The following is a 25,079-nucleotide window of genomic DNA, read 5'->3' as shown; positions in this document are numbered from 1 at the left end:
TCAGACGGATACATACCCCAACCTGCACCACCTACACAGAATACACCCCACGAGGTTCACTGACGAGTGCCCGTGGTGCACAGACACACCCACACTAAAACACATCACATGGGAGTGTCCCAGGAGGCCTCCGCACATAGACAGTCCCATATTACACGAACATCCACTAATGAGGAATAGGCAGTGGGAGGCATGGCTTGCGGACGAGGGTCGGGAGAGCCAGTTGGCTCTTCTGGACCAAGCCCAGCGAGCCGCTCGTGCCAGTGGGGCCCTGGAATAGGGGCTCCAACCATCGTGCCTTGTTTTATTTACATTTAATAAAGTTTTACTCTCTCTCATGGTAAACGAGGCATATCTGTCTTCTTGTTTGTAATATCCCAAACGCACAACTCTATCAGTCCTCAAATCTAATGACAATATCAAGTACGACGAAAAAAGAAACAGTGACAATTTACAAAAACGTACACAGCCTGTAATAATAACTTGCGTCATTTGCTGCAAATATGCGACGCAATGAAAGGACAAAATCACTTTAAAAGCATTGTTTTCGGCCAGTGCCGCTGAAGTAGTAATTAGAAGAGACGTTATTGTTGTGCGTCCTTCCATGGAGGCTGATTATCATAAATTGAGCTGAATCTATAATCTCATTGAGTCATCAGAAAGCAGTTGCAACTTTGAAAAAAAAATAGAATTTGCAAACCGCGCAAGCGCATTTGTGTTAACTAGTCATAACTAAACACAACGTAAACGCAAACGCGTGATTTTCCCCAAATCATCGCATTCTTTCTGCGGCGTGTATCTTTCAAGCGACCTGCGGTAGGGACAATTGTTCCGGAGACTTCCAATATCAGGTCTGTTCGTGGTTGCAGTGTTCCTGCGGGGTAAACCATGTGTGCGAATCAGTTAACAGCTAAAACATAGAAATTTTCAGGAACTTTGCAAAATGTTTCCCCAAGCACCAGTGTTAGGCGCGAAAAACACACTCGCACACACATTTACGGAGCCACATTTAGGCATCCGTAGCCTGTAAATGCAGGCACAGCGGGGAGCATTTGGCGCCAACTGCAACTTACTTCCAGTACGCATACGGGAGTACCATTTGAGAGGAAAAGGTGCCAATGTGCTGGAATCGTTGAAAAAAAAATACGTTAGAAACAGAAACAAAAGATTCCCTTTTAGTCAATGTGGGTGTGCATTCGGCCACGAAGAAAAAACTGTTTTTCTTCTTCTTTTTTTTTTTGCTTCACCACAGTGGCAGTCGCAGATCAGCTACTGCTTTCAGCTAGGTGGCCTACTGGACCGGCTGAATTCGTACGAGTACCTCTACCTGATTGGTCGGCTGAGAGGCATCCCCGAAGGCGAATTGAAGCCCATGATAGACAGCATCCTATCAGTTGCCGACCTCACGGAGCACGCCTCCAAGGAGTGCGGAGTGTACAGGTTTGCCACTCGAAATTATTTACCTGAGAATTCTTAGGACGACTCTACGGAATTTTAATTTCCAACTCATCATTATTCATCAGTGTTATCGTCCATTTAGAAGCAAAACGTACACTGTACAATTTTCTAGTTGATTGCATATGGAAATTTTAGTTTTCCTTTTTTGCCGAGTTTGCAGGTTTTGCTTAAGCTACTCACCGTATGTTGTTTTCTTTCATCTGGCGCCCTCGCATTTTTGGTGAAACCTTCAGCATATACCCTAAACTTCTATACCCTTTCAGGCGCGAAATATTTCTGATGAACAAAATTGCGCTTTTCCTTCATATATCGCATCACTAGTATCATAAAGGGTTCATAGCTGCAGAATGAACTATGAAATTTAAAATCTTTAAGTTAGTTTTGTCATTATTCCAGAATGTGGACTCCATGCGAATGTTGCTTGCAGGAATACCAGATATTACAATAGCAACTATTTCGTCTCTAGCACGCTTCAAACCCACCCACCCAGCCAACTGAATATTATGTCTGGTGCAACGCATCGTGCAAAACAAAAAAGAGGAAATAATCTGCTCCATGCGGCCAAATACTCCCATTCAGCAAGGACACCCAGCCACCTACGTTCCCACTTATCTTACTAAAGCATTTTGTGCAAGTTATTACAATTTTCAATGCACTTACAATCAGAAGGGCTTTAAGATAAACGGGACGCATTTATATTCCGTTGATTTTGTCAATGATTTTGCTGTTGACGCGCTAATATTGTCCTACACGATTATGTACACGGTGCCTTAGTGTGTCCACGCTGTGTTTTTCTGTCAGGTAGGAATATAGTGTCCTTACATATTTATTGTTCAAATACCTCCTTCAAGTTATAGGCACCGAGTCGAATAGAAAGCATCAAAGCATATAGAATGACAGAAAACTAGCCTGACACCAGTAAATTAGAATGGCGCTGCGGTTGCTCCAGATTTCAATTTCAGATTTGAAGTTTCATGCTCAGAACGTAAGGAATATGGCAGGCTCGACTCCGGCTAACATCTACCTTATGCGCAGAATGCTTCGTTGTTATGAATTATACGAGTGGGCTACCCCGGAGTGGTTACTGCTCTGGCAAAATATGCGCGTCCTATGGGCCTGCGTGCATATATATATATATATATATATATATATATATATATAAACACAAAGGGGTGGCCGGCCCATGGTGAAAAGCAGTTTCTCAAGAAGTGCAATGATGTTACGGGGGTTACAAAGGTTTTAATGTTTTTTTTCTTTGCCAGCAGTCATCTACAATGACCGTACGTACCACATTTTGTTTTTCTTTTCTTGAGTGGCTACTTTCTTTAGTGAGTACAGCTTGGGAATCCGCCCACGAAAACGTTGAAACAAATGCTAAAGCCTTCGTTGACCTAAGCAGGAGGGTTTCACATTGTAAAAATAAATGTTTTAACTAAGGAGTTTCATCGTCGTTTTTCAAAAGACTGTGGCCACGGTCCAGCAACAGCAAGAACAAGAAAATGCAAGGGAATTGCGTGGAATGTGGATGGGTTAGCAAATTTAGTAAAATTTTCTGTCGTAAGTGAGCTTGAAAGGCACAACTGCCTTTGGCCTTTGATCATTTATCCGGCATCACAAAAGCATGGCCGCTACCCTGACGAGCAGCCGCAGGTTATGGAATTTCGTTATGACGGGCCAGACGTTCAACACTAGCGCTGTAATAATGTATATCTTCTTTTTTCTTTCATCACATTGCAGTATCTACCCCACTGACATCAAGACGGTCCCAATCATAGCCTATCCCAAGTGTTGCCCAGACAACCTAATGGAACTAATTTAGAATTGAGTAATTAATTTGACGAGGCCCTGCTCTTATGCAGTAGCCGCATGCGTCTTTCCTGGAGTGTAAGTGTTAGACGTCCTCTGCTCACTCAATGCCTCACGACGGGCCACGGTTGGAATCTTCATTTTTCCACTCTTTCAGTAGCCACAACAATACATAAAGCAACATTCACCGCCTATTTTGACGTGAGAAGTGTTTGTTATTTCGCAATTGCGAACTGAGCGCTGTTTCCTTCCTCATAGCGGAGGAAACCGCCGGAAGCTGTCCATCGGCGCAGCGTTGTTGGGTCTGCCGCCGTTCATATTTCTCGACGAGCCATACGCTGGCGTGGACGTGGTGTCTCGAAACAAGATCTTCCGAGCCATCGCTGAGATCAAGAAACGCTCGCGGACAACTTTCGTGCTCACGTCGCACAAGTAAGTACTGCGACATCTAAGTGGAAACAATAAAAAACTGGCTCTGGCTTAGCTAAGGTTAAGCCCAGGATGCGAAGCATGCTAGCCTTTATTTTAACGCGACAGCGTTAAGGAGCTCGTGTCGCAGAAAAGCCGCTGTCGTCGGCGTCGGCTCAGGCGTGCGGCGCTTGCTCAGGCGCACATTTCGTTGTTGCGCCGAACGGTGCGTTGCTCGACGCTCACCGCGTCCGGTGCGGGGCGCGTAGTCGCTGCGCCGTAGCAAAGCCACCTAGAAACAGTCTCGGTAGCACGCCGCAACCTTCGCTTCTCATTCCAACGAGCTGCTCTGTCTCCAGGAGGCATCTCACCTCGTGAGTGTCTAGCAGAGGCAAGCGCAGCTGCTTATATACCGCCGCGACGCCGCGAGCGACGGCGCGAGTTGGAGCCCCGTTTCTCCTCTGTCGTGACGTCACGGTGTAACGTGGTATTGAAGGCGACACCGCCGCGCCTGAGGAGCTGGGTTGAGCTCTAGTAATATGGTTCCCATAAAATATAAATTTAAGGTGAGCATAGCCGAAAGTAGGTGTGTTCGAGCGCTGCTTCAGGGGAGTCCTTGATAGGAAGTGAGGACTCGATGTATTAGTGGTTTCTAAATGAAGCCAATAAAGGGCGAAGAAAAAATTGCATTCGTTCGTTAACGTCGAATAGCCCGAGCGCGATGTGTGTGACGCGTTACCACGTGAGCGGATGAAGCGCCTGTACCATCATTCACAATGTAAGCGTTGTGCAAATGTGTTTAACTATGGAAATGTTAGCCAGTGCCACTGCTGCTCGAGTAGACGGGTTTATATTCCTCCAGGCAACTTTCACCCGACCCTGAGTGGCAGAAACACGCCAACCGAATATATTTTCACGGACTTCTTGCACTTGCACAATAAAACGGAACAATAAAGGACCCTATATTGGATTGCAAATTGTCAGCACACAAATCACTGATAAGGACGATTTCAGAATATGGCTCTGTTTAATCGTGTCCCAGTGACACTTATAAGCTCCACATTTCGCAAAGTACAACTTTTTCAGAAAAGTTGCACCACAATGTCGTTTTTGTTTCTGAGTTTGCAATACTAAAAAGGAACGAGGTGCGACGCCAAGTTAGCTCGAAGTACCACGCATCAAAATAACAAAGAAAGTGTTAGAGGCTATGTACCCGTGGTGCGGAGAACTCCAAACATGTACATTGCGTGGACTTGAGTAGGGTACCACAATACCATGAAAATGACTATGACTACTGGGCGATTACGACAATGCTCTAACAACGGCAGCCTTAGGGATACATCGACTTCCAACCTAGCAGGCGTGTTTGGGCTTGGACTCCGCTACGTCTACGAGAACATGGTGAGAAACTTCTCCGATGCTACTTCGGACCTTGCCAGGTCATAGAACGCTTTGGCGCAGTGGACTACGGGCTCCTGCCAAACGGCATTGCTCAATCACAGCGCCACTACTCGTGACCCCACGTAGTTCATGTTGTGAGCTTTGAGCCCTTCCACGTGCGGTCAGCAACCCTAGGAGTTCGTTTCAATGTGTGTTTTTTTTTACTGCGTCAACTTAAGTTTCCTGCGCTCCTCTTTACAGCATCGAGACAATGCTTTAAAAGAGAGGAGATTGACACATGCGCTTATCTGTCCTTTTTTTCGACCTCTGTATTTCACCACCTGACAAATTGAGATTATCGCTCATCGCAAGGCTCGCCTCCATTATACTCGAAAATTATCGTTCACTATATCTGTTTGGTATCCTCTCGCGGAACCTCGTACAATCAGATTGTATGCGCAACGCAAATGGGGTTACACTTTTTTGAAGCTGTGCGAGCACAATTAACTACGATGGGACCTTCGGTTAGCGATGTCTAAACGCTGGCGTGCTTGACCCGTGGGTCAAATTTTTGACGATCGCAAACTGGGCTCCCCGCTGTCGTCGTGCTTCGAGTGTCGCTTGCTATAGGGGCATAAGTTCGTCCGATAAAGAAGTTGGTCTCGAGATAAGCTCTTTTTGCCACTCTGTCCTTCGCCGTTACTACAACATTGCAGTATGACGACGATGGTGCGTCGACAATGGGATGAGGACAATGGCATTAAGACCGTGAAATCACTACTACGAAATGGCGACAATTTAATGACCTAAATTCCCTGACAGCGACGCTGTGCTCATGGCGCAATCACGACATTGCCATGATGATCGAGTAAAGAGGATGGAAAGATGACTACGGATTGACAATAAGGTTCTGGCCATGGCATCTCAAAGATGGCGGCGTGCAGAGGGCCATGTGACAACGCAGGGGCGACGAGGTGATGAGGACGGAAGTTAACAGCGACATGGCTACGAAAAATGACCACATTGGCGTGGAAGTTGCGAAATGAGCATGCCGGAATGACAAAGGTGGAGTGGGCAAAACAGTGGTGAACTCAAAATAAAGTGAAATCAACAATGACTCTTACAACATCATAACAATCGTTTACAACATCTTAAATCGTTTTCATCGATTCTTAAAAGCAACAACACAGCGATATGCATACACATAAAGTAGAAACGAAACCTATTCTAAGTAGTTACACATGCTGGTTTTCATATAGAGCACTTTTGAATTCGCTTATCGGCAGTGAATGAAAGCAGCCACGTAAGGAATTCCATACTTCTATTGTTCGGGCAAAGTAGCTGTACTTGAAAGTATTTGTACGGGCATAGAAAGGGTTAGAATTAAGCTCGTGGAAGTTATGCGTGCAAGAAGGCTTGATGGAAGATATGCAAGCTGTGTTTGAAGTAAGATAGGACGTGTTAAATATGTTGTGCAAAAATTTTAATGATTCCACATCACGACGTACTGAAAGTAATGTCAGTTTCAGCGTAGGCAGTGCAGACGAGAGTGAAAATAATGATTATACCGGTGAAAAATGCAACGGACGGCTTTTTTCTGAACTGCTTCTAGATTGAGTACGTTGTTTTGGTTATGGGGTGACCAGACTGTTGCGGTATAATAGATAACAGGGCGAACAAGAACTTTATACATTCAGAGTTTAGTTGCCTTCGGAGGCTTTTGCATAGCACTACGTAGGTATCCAAGATGACTTTTTTGTTTGCTTCACATTTACTGGCATATTAACGAACATCGATTCCAGCACACCTCTCTAACTGCTGGTTAGCTTATCTTCTGAACACATCACAGCTGAAAAAGGTTATCATGGCCATTCCAAATTACCGTGCACTCAAACAGAATGCAGCGTTGGCATCCGTTCTTGTGTTCCAGGCCAAGGATGCTCTTAATAAATCACATAATATTTAGTGTAACATTCTCTTCTGGATATGTATTTGAGACTTCTAACGCACTACTCATTCCAAGTCTTTAGAATTGTACCGTCCATTGAATGCCCCTTTGTATGTTTCAATACTGCGAGATAGGGTACATTGTTTAAGTTTCAAATATTTACCTAGTCAATTTCAGTCTAATTAGCAAAGTTTCCAGTTTTTTTAGTTTCCCCTAAGCTCAATAACTGGCGCTGCAGAACTCTGCGCACATTCCATTCCAAGTTAATTTCGGAACCTGGGGCTCCCATTCTATTCCGAATATATTAACATGTGGAATGCATCAGTAGTCACTCCAACTTAGGTGTTGTTACTCCGCGACTCCGATTGGCGATGACACGATAGAAGTATGCATCCGCTTGTTGCCTAATATTCGACGGGCAAGGAAGACTTCCCGTAGATATCCTTTTTCAGCAGCACTCAGCAAAAGTACATTGCAAGATGACACCGAAAATGCTCGGCCACGACCACGCAATCTTATACGCACTGCGATGAGGAAGAAGCTGTCCTGCCAATAATGATATCATATGAGTGAGAAGACAGGTATTAAAGGCAAACATTAAGATAAAAGCATACCTCCTGTAAACGAGTTTCATCCAGAGGTCCGCATGTATATGAGATGAATACCAGCTGCAATCTGATCTGGTCGGTGGAATATTTCATTTGGTGTAATGATTTATAACAAATTAAATAATTTGTGTCCATCTCGAAGTGGCTGGCAGCCTTATCTTTACCATTTTTATCAATATGTTTTCAAGTTTCAAGCCAAGAAATAAAGAAAACGAGCAATTGAGGCTTAAAGATTACCTTATCGGGCTGCTGCACTTGAGGACCGACTTTTGATGCCGCCATCGAGCACGTAATTTATTCTTTTTCTTAAATAAATAAGTGTTATGCGGCAAGCCAGCAGTGGTAGCAGCCATATTCAGAAACGTTTTAGTGGTTTCGGGAGGAAAGCTTGGCTATGAAAACATAACAGTGACTTCGTTCGAATGGGGTTTGCTACCATAACACTTTGCTGCGTACGGCTTTGAATACACGCAGCATGGACGAGTGCGAGTTTTCCTGCGATCGGCTCACGATCATGGTCCAAGGCCGCATGATGTGCCTAGGCACAGTCCAGCACCTGCGAGAGAAGTTTGGTCAAGGCTACCGGCTCGAGTTCTTGCTCAAACACACGGCTGTAGCAAGCACGCCCATGCTGAAGCAGGCTGTTGAACACAACTTCGCCGGAATTCAACTCAAGGACGACCACCAGGTACTGCGTACTCCTTCGTTAACCTTCACCAGGGAAAAGGGGCGTTAAGCTGAGACGTATCTGCTCTGATGTTACGGTTCTGCATGAACACCCGGTAACGACGAGGTACCCGATATATATATATATATATACAGGCTTTTCAGGGAAGTGGTCGGACTGATTTCTTTCCTGCCACCAGGTGGTGAATGAGGGGGATGTTGCTGTGCTGTTTGGGTGTTGGGGGATCTTAGCTACAAGCGCACCAGTCGCCAGTCGTCTGCAAACCTTCACGAAGAGCAGATCGAGTTGAAGGTGAACCCCTTTCAAAGTGCCGAGTTTTGGGAGGGAAGAGAGCAAGTTGAAGGTTAGCAATGGCCAAGAAGCCCTTCAATGGCAAAAAGGAGAGAAACCTTAGTGAAATTGCGAAATCTTTTTAACTCTGACCGCAGATTGAGTATGCGGATGATATCAGAACAGTTAAGCTTGCCGAGAACTGTAGCGCACGAAATTTTGACCGAAAACTTCGTATTCAGGAAAGTTTGAGGAAAATTAGTCCCTAATGTGTTAACCGAAGAAATAAAACAAAGGCTTATCATGAGTTGTCGAGAACTTCTTGTGTTCGGGACAATACAAATTTTCTCGAAAGTGTTATCACCAGAAACGAGTCGTGACGTTTTGACTGCGACCCCATGACAACGCTACAAAGCTCTGAATGACACACCCCCTTACCTCGCCCGAAAGAGCCCGCTTGAGAAAGTAGAAAATGAAATTGACGTTGATAATCTTTTTCTACTGCAAAAGAGTGGTTCACAGAGAACATGCATCGCCTAGTCAGACTGAATGCTGCACTCTACGTGAAAGTACTTGAAAGACTGAGAAATAGAGTCGCTGTCGTCCGTCCAGCAATCGCTGGGTCATTGAGGCTCCATCAGGACAGTGAGCCGTGTGAGTGAGTGAGTGAGTGAGTGAATAAACTTTTATTTGGTCCAGCAAAGCGCGATAATACGCGCACCTGGCTAATCCCACGACGAGACTGACAGATCTAGTCTGCCGGCCCGATTGCGGGTGCGCTGGACGGCCAGGATTTGGTCCTCAAAGACGGGACTTCGCAGGAGTGCGTCCCACTCTTCCTTGGTGAATTTCGGGCCCAGCGACCTGCACTCCCAGAGCATATGAGGCAACGTAGCTACCTCACCACAGGCCACGCAAGAACAATTCGGATAAATCTCGGGATATATACTATTAAGGGACGCCGGATTAGGGTAGCTGTTCGTTTGCAGAAGTCTTAGTGTGACTGCCTGCGGCCTGCTTAGCGTGGAGTGAGGCGGGGGGAAAACCCTTCTCTCTAAGTAAAAGAATTTAGTGATTTCGTTGTGCGTGAGAGGAGCGCCTCTGTCGCCGAGCCACACTGCCTTTGCTGTAATGGATCTTTTGAACAAACATAGCATCGCACAGCTTCCCCAGCCACTTAGAGCCAAGATCTTGCTCCTTCAGACTTCTCCATCTACCCCCTCTGACAAAAGTTATGAAAGGATAGCACTATGGCTCGGTTCAAGCAATTGAACAGGCCGTAACCAGGAAGCTGAAGAGCATTCCAGTATCTGAGTTCTAGGGAGCCTTCAGTGACTGGCAAGAGCTGCTGGAAACCAAGAATTTATTTATTTATTTATTTATTCACTACTGTAAGCCTATTCAGTACTATCCAGGATAGGCCATACGAGGTACAAGGACTCCATGTTAACGAAGAACAAAGAAAAAAGCATGATAAGTTGTGAGCATAGACGATAACGACAATAAAGCAATAAATTGGCTGCAGAAGTAGCAGATTTTGAGAACTATAAAGTCGACGTGTCAAAATTGTGATAAAAGAAAAAAACATTTTGCCCTGCTGCTTTCCAGACAATGCATATATATATATACAGTGAAATAGACGCGCGTATGAAGCGGTCTATTGACGTTTCGGCCGGGGTCCGGCCTTCATCAGAATTTGATGAAGGCCGTACCCCGCCCGCAACGTCAATAAACCGCGTCATACGCGAGTATACTTCACTGTGAGTATTTACCAGGACCCAGAACTGCTTGCTCGGGTATATATATATATATATATATATATATATATATATATATATATATATATATATATATATATATATATATATATATATATATATATTTATATATATATATATATATATATATATAAATCAGAATTTGATGAAGGCCGTACCCCGCCCGCAACGTCAATAAACCGCTTCATACGCGAGTATACTTCACTGTGAGTATTTACCAGGACCCAGGACTGCTTTCTCGGGTATATATATATATATAGAGTTTCCTCGTTTTTTGCGCTCGTTACATACGCTTATCTGGCGCACATGCCTACGGACGGTAATGGTCAATGTGCTTCGCAGCTACAAGTACACGACGGTCATGATGACAATAGTGATATCGTTATTACATTTAGTGCAACAACGTTAATAATACCGCACACCATATTTACTGGTAACAGTGGTGAGCAGTTCTGTATGACACTGCCAACGCTATACTCTCCTCTATATAACCTCTTTGAAAATACGGTCATAACGCAGAAGGCAGTTCACACATAGGACACTATGAAAACTGATAAAGTAGCGCATGACTTGGCTAGCTCCTGGCATGATTGGGCATTCTTGAAGATAGCTACAACTGTCGTAAAATTTTCAAAATTTTTTCCACACGGGGTAGGCATCAATGCTGCACGCGTGCACTTTGAAACAAGACGCAAGCAGAGTTTATAAAATACACACATAGGCCCTTTTAAAATGTCATTTCTTGCAGTACCCTTATAGGAATTATTTTTGTGTGTGTAATGTTGAACGCTTGCATTGCTGAGGTCTTCTGAACATTTTAAAAAATTGTTCACATCTTGTTTACACCAAAAAAAAAATTCGGGTGCCTTGATGGTTGGTTAGTGCAAGTACCAGTCAAAAGCCATCTTGGTCAAAACATTCATCAAGGTATTCGGCTAATTATAAACATTTCCAATTGACTGCAATCCAACTGTCGATTGGCGCTACTAAATGCAAATGCGCGTCGTCTACTAAATAAAACTGATGGCTTTAACTGTCTTGTGTATCGCCACGATCCATCTTTTGTTTGTGTAACCGAAACTTGGCTCAGCGTTGTTATTTCGATGTTGCATGTCTGCCTTCAGGGTTACACGGTTCTACGGAAAGATAAGCCGGTTGGGCAAGGTGGTGGCGCGGCGCTCTTTTTTCGAAACGGCATCAAATATTGCGTACTTCCAGAACTCCCAAATATTGAATCACTTTGGCCCGAAGTTAAAATCGGTGGTTTGGTCGTTGTTTTGGGTGCGATATACCGCCCGCCCAGCTTTGGTGATCTTTCCTATCGTTTGTGAATACATAGTTAAACACAGGTTCCTTTGTTGTGGTTTGATACTGTGTACCGATTTTAATGTCCCGAGTGTAAACTGGGCCTCTCTTTCCGTAGATGGCCGTGACAAATTACCACGCGAGTCGTTGATTGTCTTGGCTACTTCATACGACTTAACTCAGGTTGTCACGGTTCCTGCACGTGAAGATTCCATCTTGGATCTTGTCTTTGTAAATGGCCACTTTTATGTCATGGTTTGGAATGTCAAATAAAATTAAATTTTGGGGCTTTACGTGCCAAAACCACTTTCTGATTATGAGGCACGCCGTAGTGGGGGTCTCCGGAAATTTCCTTCACCTGGGGTTCTTTAACGTGCACCTAAATCTAAGTACGCGGGTGTTTTCGCATTTCGCCCCCATCGGAATGCGGCCGCCGTGGCCGGGATTCGATCCCGTGACCTCGTGCTCGGCAGGCTAACCCCATAGCCACTGAGCGACCCCGGCGGGTGGAACTTGAAATAACTGATGGTCTTTCTGATCACAAAACAGTCTTGTTTACGTTAAAACTGGCCATTGACAGCATGGCACCTCTTTTCAATACTGTATTGAATTTTAACTGTACAGATGGCATTGCTATTACTGATTTACTGGCAACAGCCTTTGATCAATTCTTCACTTCCAGTGCCCACTGTGACGTCAGTACCTTACTTGAATAGTTCTACAATATTGCCCAAGAGGTAATTTTAAGATTCGTGGTAAAGAAATGCATAAAACGTAACTTGAAACGCGCCTGGTACTAAAGGTGTATCATGGAACTTGTTCGTCTAGTAAAACGGCTTCGCAAGCATCGAAACTCCATGCCAAACAGCCACCATCATTTTTTTACTAAGTTTACTGAAGTCAACATTAAACACTAAATTACGTGATGCAAGAGACTTCTTTGTTATAACAATGCACTGGTTGCGCTCATGAAAGTTGACCCAGCGAAATTTTGGAAATCTATTAACCCTTTATCCCCGGTTTCATCTACATTTAATATAAACGACCAACCATGTTCTGATCCTACTTCTATATCTCAAGCGTTCAGCAAGGGCTTTACATCGGTCTCTGTCTATGATGAATGTACTAACCCAAGATTCAAGGCACACGACATGTTGCAGTCCATTTCTGACATCCAAATTTCCATAAAAGGGGTTCTTAACCTACTGCTTAATACTGACACAACCAAACCTATTAGACCTGATGGTGTTCCAAACGAATTTTTTAAAGTTACTCGGAATGGGTTTCACGTTACCTAACCATTATTTACCGAAAATCGATTGACTCATGCAGCGTTCCTCGTCTCTGGAAAGTTGCCACTGTCATCCCGGTTTTTAATTTGGCAACAAACAGATGCTCTCTAACTACACACAAATTTCTTTAAATAACACATGATGTAAGTTATTAGATCACACCATTCATAACCGTATCAGCAGGTTTTTAGCTTATAACAGCATTATCTCTATATAGCAACATGGTTTCCGTGCTGGCCACTGAACTTTCCAGCAGGTCCTCGAATTTACTCACGCTGTTGCGTTGGCACTAAACTCTCGTGGACCGATATATTCCGTTTTTGCAGATTATGCGAACACATTTGATACCGTCTTTCACAGAACTCTTCTTGTTAAACTACGCTCGGTTCTTGAAAATGACAAACTACTTGACTGGCTGACTAGCTATTTACATTCAAGGTCTTAGATTGTTTCTTTTAACAACCCTCACTCGTCGTCAGCTATCGTTAATTCAGGTGTTTCCCGGGGTTCGATTTTGGGGAGAATAGTATTATATATTAACGATATGGCCGAAGTCATCAGTAACACCAGGGTCAAACCGTATCTGTGCTGACGACTATGTGCTTTGTACAAACATTACTGGCTTTGAAGACCAACTCCAGTTAAATAGCGTTTTTTCTTCGTTTTGCCGATTGAGCTGCTCCTGACAAATGTCGAATAATTATATGAAGAAATAGTGTCGATGACTTTTTCTCATAAAAAATAGGATTTGTAAGCTGAGTACGCTAAGAAATCTAATTAACTTGGAGTCACTTTCACGACTTACTTAAAATGGCACTAGCACGTTGACCTCATCTCTTCGAAAGCGGCTTGGCTACGTCAAACGCACGCTCAAAAATTGCACAAAAGAGTGCAAACTCACAGCCTACAAAACGCTGGTTTGACCCACCTTTCAGTACGCCTCTAAAATTTGGTCCCCTCACCATCAATGCGACATAGGTAAACTTGAAGCTGTACAAAAAAGGCGATACGATTTATATAACCATTATTGATCGCCATTTCTCTCCCTCCTCCATGCTGAGCCATTATCCCTACAGTCGCTGGCTCAGACACGCACATGTGATCGTCTTATGAACCTTCACAGAACTATCATTTCTGCTGTTCATGTCTGCTTGCCTGTATCTTTCTTCACCGGCTCTGTGCGCAGAAGCAGGCGCACTGATTCGATGAACATTGTCCCGCTTAGGTGGCAACTGAAGTGCTTTCAATGTTCTTTCCTTACGTCAACAATTTAATTGTGGAACAAACTTGATGAATCCGTTAGACGACTACCCACGCGAAAATTTTCTGCAGAAGTTATAAAACATATAGCGTGTTAGTATCTGTTAGCAATGTCAACTTTCATCAGCATTCAGTAAGCCTGCTTTGCCTCTTTTGTATCGCCATTTAACTTGTTATATTCTGCAAACGTGTTCTTGTTTCTTCTAAGCCTTGTATTTACCCACCTGTGCTACGTCTCGTATGGAGACATCAATATTTGTAAATAAATGACTTGCGAAGGAAAACATACGTTCATACAGTCGCAGATACGAGAGCCTGCATTGCAACCTCTAGATTATGTGGCCGGTAAACGGTAACTTATTTTCCTACCTAAAATGTTTTAGAGGTATTTCTGAAAATTATTTCTTTTACTGCCATTCTGTCGTTCATTACTGCTAGAAGACTAGTTTGTTCATGTCAGGAATTTGTAATCTTCCTTTCTTTAACAAAAAAGAGCAGCGAATACTAAAGTTCAAACATAAAAATCCAGACCTATAAAATGGGTTAAATGTCCGAGTGAAGGAATTAGGTTTAACTCCCATTTCCAATAATCCCATATAATAAATGAGCAAAGCATGAATTTCTACATAGAATACCCTGTGTTTCTACGGCATCATTGCGCATTGAGGGTTACGGGAAAGGTGTTTTTTTTTCGATATAGATGTACCCCAAATTTTACGTTACCTTTACAACCCCTCGTGCCCTTGCGTGTTGCATCAACGCATGTTGTTTGTCACCCAGAACCTGCTCTGCTATCACCTGGCAAATAGAATACCTTGGAGCAAGCTGTTCACCAAGGTCTTGCACCTCCAAAAAAACTTCGAGCTTGAACACGCTCTCGTCGGAGAGAACACTCTGCAAGATATCTTCTTGAACTTCGCGAAAACGCAAGAAGCCCACGTCAAGCCTGCTGCCAGCGCTACGGCGAGCGGGACGGCGAGTGAAGCGGCGAGCAGAAGAGCGAGTGGAGCGGCGAGCGGAGCGGGGAGCGGACCGGGGAGCGGAGCGGGGAGCGGAACGGGGAGCGGAGCGGGGAGCGGAGGGGGGAGCGGAGGGGGGAGCGGGTCGATGGCTTGAGAAGTGTCACGGTGACCGGCACGGCGCAGCAGCTCCGTCACCTGGAGCCTAAAACCGACTCCGGTTTCCAGAAGATACTCCCTATGGGAAGCAATAAAGGTATTTGGCACATCAAGTGCTAAGCCCTTGGTACTGTCGTTCTCTCTTTATGAGCGCCGTTCGATGTAAGCGGTCTTCTTCAAGTCAAAAGAGTAATATTTGGCCGTGCTTTTACATTCTGAACACATGGTGACGATTATGTTTCCACTGTGTGGGTTTCCCGTGTGCGGCAGCATTCGATCGGCGGCGAACTGCTAAAACGCTTAGTCGCTCGGACTTAGCTGCACTCGAAAGAGCCCGAGGTGGCGAAAACTAATCTGAAGTCGCCCACTACGCTGTACCTTGTAGTCATAAGATCACTTTGGCATGTAAGGCACAAACGCCTAACGGTATTTTTTTTGTTCTTGTTGACTGTGCCACGTACGCAACAAAAGGGATGAGGCCAAAGTGGCCGCCAGATGAAATTGAAGGCAGATATTTTATCTAGGAATATCGAAGAGAAGAATAATTCACAAACGACTGCCAAAAGAACAAGAAGACGTGATTGGCAAGCAAGACAGAAACATCGGGAAAATAACAATAATTAGGAATTAATTATTAGAATGAGTATAACGATCAAGTGCAGCTTTAGTTTTGCCATATCGTGCAAATTCAGCAAGCTAGTAGTCCTACCGCCTTCGTCGTTCGACCGTCGTCAATTTTTCATCGTCATTGTATTGTAATCACACGATAGTTATTTAACCGTGATTATGTCGCCCATCTCGCGCCGTTATAGTCTGACATGCCATTCGCTACCGGGCCTCACTTGTCAGGCCATCGTCATCGTAATGCCATCGAATTGATGCCATTATTATTACTCCAGCTTCATCATCCGGCTCCCATCACGCCGTCATCGTCACGGCATCGTTGTGATACAGGTTTCGTGAAGCAGTCGCAACGCCATTGTCAACATACACATCATCATCTTCATCATCATCAGCCTGGTTACGCCCACTGCAGGGCAAAGGCCTTTCCCATATTTCTCCAACAACCCCGGTCATGTACTAATTGTGGCCATGCCGTCCCTGCAAACTTCTTAATTTCTTCCGCCCACCTAACTTTCTGCCGCCCCTGCTACGCTTTCCTTCCCTTGGAATCCAGTCCGTAACCCTTAATGACCATCGGTTATCTTCCCTCCTCATTACATGTCCAGCCCATGCCCATTTCTTTTTCTTGATTTCAACTAACATGTCATTAACTCGCGTTTGTTCCCTCACCCAATCTGCTCTTTTCTTATCTCTTAACGTTACACCTATCATTCTTCTTTCCATAGCTCGTTGCATCGTCCTCAATTTGAGTAGAACCCTTTTCCTAAGCCTCCAGGTTTCTGCACCGTAGGTGCGTACTGGTAAGACACAGCTATTATAGACTTTTCTCTTGAGGGATAATGGCAACCTGCTGTTCATGATCTGAGAATGCCTGCCAAACGCACCCCAGCCCATTCTTATTCTTCGGATTATTTCCGTCTCATGATCCGGATCCGCCGTCACTACCTGCCCTAAGTAGATGTATTCCCTTACCACTTCCAGTGCCTCGCTACCTATTGTAAATTGCAACATACACATGTCGCTGTTCGAATCTTTGTCAGCATGCCGCCTGAGTCGTTCCATTGTCATGATTGGAACTCTGACGTCGTCCCGTTGCCATCATGCCATCCTTATCACACTATTGCTTCACCATCGTCATCACGTCGCTATCGTCATCCCATTGTAGGCATGCAGTGGTCGTCATACCACCTTCGTCGATCCATCGATACCATTCCTCCATTATTCTATGGTTATCACGCTATCGCAATTCAATAAAGATTAAGTCGTGATCCTGCCATCGTCGTCACTGCGTCGCTGTCCCACAGACGCTACCATGCGTCCGTTGCCACGTCATCGTCGTCATGCTATCTTGGTCCTCTCATCGTCATCATTTTCGACTCTTCGTCCAGCTGCCAGCATACAGCCGTCGTTGTCACGTTCTCGTTGTTATAACATCGCCATAAATAAGCAATTGACATCTCATTGACGCGACGCTGTCGCCGTTATGCGCCTTCGTCGTTCGATCGATATCATTCCTTCTTCATCCTTCTTTCCTCACTGCATCGGCGTCATACAGTCGTCATCACACATCCGCGCTCGTGGGCGACCTTGGCAAGCACATCCCCCATCGATGTAGGACGATATCGGAGTACGTTGCACGCACTGTAGCCTAAGCTACGGAAGCCTGAATTACGACCACCCGTGATAAAAGAAGGTCAGTTTAGCAATGTCGCCTGCCACTGCACTGCTCGATCGGCATTCGCATTAGTGTCGATATTCATCGTGAGATTGCTATCGTAATATTTTTGACGTAATATTTTGGGTAATGATTCATCACTTACACCACCTTTGTTTTCTCACCGACGCCCTTGTCATACAGTGGCTGCAGGGCTTCTAATCCGGACGCGTACGTGGACGCCGGTGTCTTGTCCCGCAGTCACATCTGTATAAACCCGTACCTCAGGCACAACGTGCATTCCGAAAAACGAAAAAAAATACGCGTTACTGGTTGAAATACAACAAAAGGAAGCTGCTATCTTTTGATTCTCGTGAACTCAAGCTATCTTTTTATAAAATTCATTACAAATTTTATTTCCCCAATTCGCAACTGCATTCAATGTCGCGTTGCCAGCTGTTTACTAGTATTGGACACCGAGCACACCACTGCACGCCATCGCTGAGCGAAAACGGTTGTGAAAGTTTTCTTCAAGTGCGCCACAATGAAGGGATTAACTTCTGGACCAAATAACAAATTTAGTTGAAATTTTCTGGCATGATTTGTCTTCCTACGATGACAATAAATTTTAAGCTTCTTCACCTTGACCAAAAGAAAGAAAAACACTTGTCTTATTGAGCAGCTCAGCTTTTGCAACTTTGTAGGCCACGCGGGTTAACTCGTCAAGGAACAACTTAAATGTGCCCCACGGGTTCGGGCGTCTCAACCATTTCGAGGAAACACTGTGCTCCCAAGCAAATGTCGTGGGATCTTGGCCGAAGGGTGTGCTTCCGAAAGCAACGCTGCCGTAAGAACGCTCATGAAATGATTTGCCCTGGTTCCCTAGGGAAATGGCACAACGACAAGTACAAATAATTCCACGAGCATTCTTATGGCAGCGTTTGCTTTGATCTGTGGGTGCGCGCACAAGGACGGTCCTTGTCGTCTTTCTCTTTTTCTACCCGTTTCCGTCTACACGCGTGAAGGTGGCGACCCGCTGCCACCATGACTCAACTGCCCGTCGTTCCTTCGTTGTCTCTCTCGATCCCTTCTCAAGGTAAGACGCGCGAAAGCCAAATGCTTGCATTTGTATCGGCATCCCCGCCTAACGAATTCCTTACTGATCGCGTGATAATGCCTTTCCATTGAATAAGACAAGCAAGATAGGCACGCACTTTATCGAATTACACATTTTACCGAGGTGTCCGCTATTGGGGTTAGCCACAGTGGTGCACGCCATTTGGTGAGCAATGATTTTTTGCTCCAAAACTTATTCAAGCTTCAACTTCAAGCTCCAAGCTTATTCGACTTCAAGCTTCAAGCTTATTCTTCAAGCTTCAAGCTTATTCGACATTACCTCTAGCGTTTGATTCTTTTCATACAATCCCGCAAGAATTAGGGGTCTTATTTCACCTGCCCTCAAGTAATCATGTATATTTGTTTTGTTTTTTTACCTTGGCATTCTTTCTTTTCTTCGATATATTAGACCTACTGCAAAGACAACGTTCATCTCTTTCGGTTTGTTCCTACTGCTAACTAAACATTGATAATATATAATGGGAACTATCAATCATTTCCGCTTTTTTTCGTTAGAGTAGTTTTCCTCCCTCTGTTCCTACCTGACTTGACATTCTTATACCGCGTGCTCGTCGCCAATCTCGCGCTGTGGGTATGTGTCATTCCAGGTGTCATCATCATCCTCTCTCCCAACCATTGAGCTACGTGCGCAGGCGCTCGCAAATCTCGCACTTAACCTAGCCTGACTGATCCCTAATTGGGCCTAATGGAGCAGTCATTTGACTATCATCCCAATGTACAGCACGCGTCTTCATTGATAGTATCCGTCATCACATTAAATTCGCGATTTTATTCCCGTACGCTCATGAACTAACTTTAGGTTGAGACTTTCTCTCGTCAGCGTCCACCTTAATCTCTTGCCTTCAACCTGTATGTAGTCCATATGACCGAGACAGTTCATTGCAGCGGAAGTGCCGATGAGCCATGACTGCGTTTTTTCACTGCTGCCGATTCTGTACTGCCTCCCGGCCACGAGCAAATCACAAGTCTGTCTTCTACAGACATCACCAATGGTGATGTGCTCATCACTCCTTACGGTAGCTGTCTTGCCCTTGGGATTGTCTTCGCCTCCTGCCTCGTGCGGTTCAAAGAAAGCTCTGTATTAATCATCGCTTTAAACGCGACCACTTAGACAATCCTCCTACCTCAAGGCTACGCAGTGACCTGTTATGTTGATACCCAACTAGTCTCCCTGCTCCTCTTTCCACCTCGCAAGCTTTTCCTCAATATGACTAATCTGCTTCAACTGCCCTTGCTTCCGTGATAAGTCTTGACCTTACTGCTGCTCAAAGTGAAGTGTTGTTAAATTGCTCACGAAGCACGAGGTCTCCTTTGATATGGATACTTCGTCACTCGGACAGACCTCTGTTGCCTTCCATCGTATCGACACCGATGGCCACACTATTGTTCGCCGTCGTCCCGACCGAGTCTCTTAGGCCGAACGCAAAATCATCGAGGAGAACGTCGCCGATATGCTGCAAAGAAACATCATACGTCTCTTCGCCAGTTCTTGGTCATCACCCGTCGTTTTAGTGCCGAAGAAGGATGGATCGGTACGATATTGAGTTGACTACCGCGCGCTAAACAAGATCACCCGTAAGAATGCATATCCGATGCCTCGTATCGATGACGCCCTTGACTCTTTGCAAGGCGCGCAATACTTTTCCAGCCTTCATCTTCGCTCTGGATATTGGCAAATTCCAATGTATGAAGTGGACAAAGAAAAGACCGCCTTTTCTACGCCGGATGGTCTTTACGACTTTACTGTAATGCCTTTCGGTCTATTCAATTCTCCCGCCACATTTGACAGAATGATCGATACTGTTCTTCGCGACCTCAATTGGACAACTTGTCTAGGTTACCTCGACGACATCGTCGTGTTTTCCTTGACTTTCACTGACCATCTGCAACGCTTAGATGAAGTGCTCGCATGCCTTTCTAATGCTGGACTTCAACTAAACACGAGGAAGTGCCGTTTCGTTAGCACAACGATAAAAGTCCTGAGTCATCTCGTTAGCAAAGACGGCATCCAGCCCGATCCGGACAAAACTACCGCAGTCCTCAACTTTCCACGCTCACTTCGTGAAAAAGAACTGCTCAGCTTCATTCGACTTGCCTCATACTTTCAACATTTTATCCAGAACTTCGCCAGCATTGCCTCTCCCATCTACAAGCTCTTTGCAAGTTCCAGTTCCTTCGATTGGAACGGTCATTGTGAAGCCGCGTTGCAATAACTCAAGCGCGCACTAACATCCCCACCTGTTCCTTGTCATTTTGATGACAAGGCGCCCACATTACTGCATACTGACGCCAGCGGTCAAGGAATTGTTGCCGTACTGCTGCAGCGCTACCACGGATTTTGCGAAAAGGTTGTTGCATATGCAAGGCGCGTTCTCCCTTCCGCGGAAAAGAATCAATCAATCAATCTCTTATTTTCATTCTGTCAATGATACAGAAAGAAGGGCTGTGACAAAAAGTTGTTTTTCAGAACAGCTTGACTAGGCCACAGCCCCATGGAAAAATTTCAGAGCGGTAACAGCACTACCGTAAAATAAATAAAAAATTAAAACTTAACAGACAGCGTAGTACTGTAGGGCACACACTAAGTAAAGGAAATGCTAAGGTAATACAGAAGGCAGTTTTTACAGTCGTCAAAAAATAAATACAAAACAGTTTCTTAGAAAGATGAATATCTGAAATGCTATCAAATTACAAATGTCTAGAATAAATACACTGAATGTACAGGAAAGAACAATATAGAAATCAATTTGTTTGAAATAGTTACATACAACCAGATGAAACAATTCGATACGGTTGTGAATTTGATAAACGAGACAAAGTTTTTAGTATAACCAGTGTTAAGTAGTAGAAATATCAGAGCTATACATCACTGTGTATAACTTGCGGATATCTTGATATGAACCATCAAATAAGTCAAAATTGTTAAGGTCATAGTGATTGAGGAGGGACGGAAGAGTGTAAGAGAAGCGCTCTTTTCCGGAGTTTAATCGTACTGTGTCTACTTCCCAATTTTCTCCATGACGCGTGGGATAGTTTAAATGCCTAATTCTCAAATTGGCGACAACACGAAAATTTGTTATGTTCTTACAAGTTTCTCATTTGAATTTTCTGCTTAACGTATAATTGTATGTCTGGTGTGTTTTAACTATTCCTGAAGTGCAGAATAACACATTAGTAGATGCCGCAAAACGTGCATTGAAAATATGCCTAATACATTTTTTCTGAACGAAGTATATTTGATTTACATTTGCGACCGTCGTTGTACCCCATACTAGTTGGCAATAATTTAATCGAGAGCTAAAAAGCGAATGACAGAGTAGATGCTTGATTCCTTTTGGAAGTAAGTATCGACGCCGACCAATTACGCCTGTCACCTGAGCTAATTTTTGCAGAACATGTCTTACGTGGTAATCCCAACTCATATTCGCGGAAAAAAATATGCCCAGACATTTAAAATGGTCAACTATTTCAATAGTGTTATTACTCAGTACTATGTCTTCATGAGGTGGAATAATTTTATTTTTTGGTCGGAATATAACAGCTTTTGTTTTATTTTCGTTATCCGCTGACCTTCTCTCTAGCGTTTTCATTGTGTGATTACAAGTTCTGATAAGCTCATGAATATCATGCCCTGAAAAAAGTATGCTGCTATCATCGGCATGTATTATGTATTTCGCCTCGCAATTAATATTTACAATGTCATTAAGATATATATTAAATAATAGTGGGCCTAGAAAACTGCCCTGTGGCACTCCACACAGCAAAGGTTTCACTCCGAAAATAGAGTCGCTTATCTGAACGACCTGCTGTCTGTTCGATAAATAAGAGTCAATTAGTGTTAGGGCTTGTCCACGAATACCATAGCAATGCAATTTCTTTAACAATATTTTATGGTTTACTAAATCAAAGGCCTTTGACAAATCAGTAAATATACCGAGAACGAGCGCCTTACTTTCAAATTGTTTACGAATATACTCTTTTTGGTCCAGAAGTGGCACTCCAACTGATTTATTTTTCCGGAAACCAAATTGATTAGGTGTAAATAAATTATATTTGTCAATGAAACTTGAAAATTGAGTGTGCAAAATTTTTTCGAAGGCCTTTGAGAATACAGGCAAGATAGACACGGGTCTATATTTGCCAAAGTTATTTCGGTCACTTTTTTGTAAAGCACGGTCACTTTTGCTATTTGCATATTTAAAGGAAAGACAGAGTTAGTTACACAAATGTTAAAGATATCGGCTAAAATCGGCGCGATAACATCAGACACGTCTTTGACAGGACGTATTTGAATTCCGTCGATATCACAACTGGCGCTATTTTTTATACTTTTTATTGTTGATAAGACTTTGTGGGCGGTGATAGGAGACAAGTACTTTGACTGAGCGTTGTGAGCACTTACGTATTCGCACGCATCAGCCGGGGTTCCGGTTGTTATCATACCGGTGAAACAATTATTAAATGCGTCAGCCAAATCTGATCGATCCATATCAATACCGTCTACTTCTAGGTTGGAAACAGTGGCGGTGCAATGGCCGCGATGAAGGAGTGTGTTTAATCTAGACCACAATACGTCAGAACGATTGCCAGGAACTTCAAGATATGTGGATTGATACTTAGTTCTCGCGGATCGCTAGCGTTTTGTAAGTTTGTTACGATAAGACTTGAAGGCCAGCGAGTCCTCCGGTAAATGAGTATGTAGGAATGTTTGATAAAGTTTATCTTTTGTTTTGATTTGGTGACGCATCTCCGGCGTTATCCATGGTTTTCGTGTTTTACAATTTAATCTGCGCTCTTTTAACGAAAAATTCAAATGATATAATCGCTTGAAAATTGCAATAAATTTATCCTCAGCATTGTTTGCGTCAAGACATTTTCTTACATCGCTCCAATCTGCCTGCAATAGACTGTTACGAAATGCACTGAGCAAGTGCTCGATAACCGAAGAGCAGTGTGTGGCTGTTGTCTGGTCCATTCAGAAATTTTGGCCATATCTACCTTTCAGTGCGAGGTCAAAATTGTCGCCCAAAGGCATCTTCTTGGCCACGTTTTATCAAAAGGCGAGCTCAGATTGCATGTAGAAGACATCAGCCTTTATGGAAAAGTGGGCATGAGTTGCGAGGTCTTTTCGTGTAGCGAGTGGACGACGAGAGCTGGCGAAATTTTGTTTGATGGCTTACCCATTGTGGGGGTGGGAGGAAAACATCATTATGTGTCTGCCAAATTTACAGTGTCCTACCCAAAAAGGAAATTGCGCCGTCAGAATGAACATGGAGTACCTACGTTTGTGCTCGCACATGTCTGGAGAAAGTGTAAGGATCCCAGCGATAAGTAAAGCATGATCTACGTGGGAGCTTGTCCTCGAGTCGCAGGCGACGTGAAGGTGTCGTCCTTAACACCTCGACGAAACTGTTTACGGGGCATAGTTACGGGAAGGATGTCTACTTCGGCCTTAAATGTGACAGTTTCCAGAAGATTCAGTTTCTCCTCTTCTATGCCAGGATGACTGTGTTGAGAGAGAAATAGAGAGAGTAAGCTCCTTTATTATCTGAATGTAGCTTTGGAGAGGCGTCCTCATTCCAGGATGCTTTGGACTCGGCCCACGTCCTAGCCGCTCGCGATCAGTCATTCAGTCATCCTGGAGTCATCCAGTCATCCTGGAGTCATCGATCAGTCATCCTGGAGCTCTGAGCTGGCCAAATGTTCATTGACTCTTGAGTGAATCATCGTTGCTCCGCTTTGTCTCGTCTACATATATTCTGATACTGCTAGTCTAGTGTTCGACGCCTCTGCAGTGGTATTGAGTGCTTGTGCAAGCTAAATTGAGAATAATTGGAGCGGAGAAACGTGACTGCATAATCTATGTTAGCATGATATACCAAGGCCGAGCGTCTACCCTCATGAACTCCCTGGCCATTGCCTTAATGGCCGTTGGAGATCCCTAGACGTTTGCACTACGCCCTCTGCACGACTGTTATTACGCGTGAGTTCCCCTCCCCTTCCACGAAAACTCTCCAGAGGCTGCAGCGCTAAGTTTTGTACTCACTCGCAACCGCAAAAAGAGGAAGACGAGACAGGAGGTTGATAAACGATGCAGAGGATGGGTAACACGGGATGCTCACTTGTGGCAGCTAGGACATATTTTTCCACGTGGTCTTGCTTAATATGATCATGAGAACCGATCGCACAGCTAAAACAATATTCCGGCTTTTTGGCAAGCTTTCTTTTTCAATTCATTTTTTTTCGTTCTGAGAGCGTTAAATTGCCGCCTCCAATATTACCGCAAATTACCACCATTAAGCTCCAGAAGCAAGGTTTCACTTACAACGACTCCCAAAGTACGTC

General features: G+C 44.2%; 1 protein-coding gene across 1 annotated transcript in view; it reads left to right on the top strand.

Moving 5' to 3' along the window:
- The window catches only part of LOC135897950 (phospholipid-transporting ATPase ABCA3-like), a 162,000-nt gene extending 146,683 nt beyond the window's left edge, over window positions 1-15,317 (top strand). The window contains exons 22-25 of the mRNA XM_065426664.1: window positions 1,253-1,440; window positions 3,523-3,696; window positions 8,083-8,296; window positions 14,982-15,317. Coding sequence (XP_065282736.1) covers window positions 1,253-1,440; window positions 3,523-3,696; window positions 8,083-8,296; window positions 14,982-15,317 — 912 coding nt within the window. The remainder of the gene's footprint in view (window positions 1-1,252; window positions 1,441-3,522; window positions 3,697-8,082; window positions 8,297-14,981) is intronic.
- Window positions 15,318-25,079: the final 9,762 nt, after the last annotated feature.

This window comes from Dermacentor albipictus, chromosome 10 (genome assembly GCF_038994185.2).
Source record: "Dermacentor albipictus isolate Rhodes 1998 colony chromosome 10, USDA_Dalb.pri_finalv2, whole genome shotgun sequence".
Lineage (NCBI taxonomy): Eukaryota > Metazoa > Arthropoda > Arachnida > Ixodida > Ixodidae > Dermacentor > Dermacentor albipictus.
The sequence above is the reverse complement of the archived record's forward strand: the minus strand, read 5'-3'. Positions and strand labels throughout refer to the sequence as shown.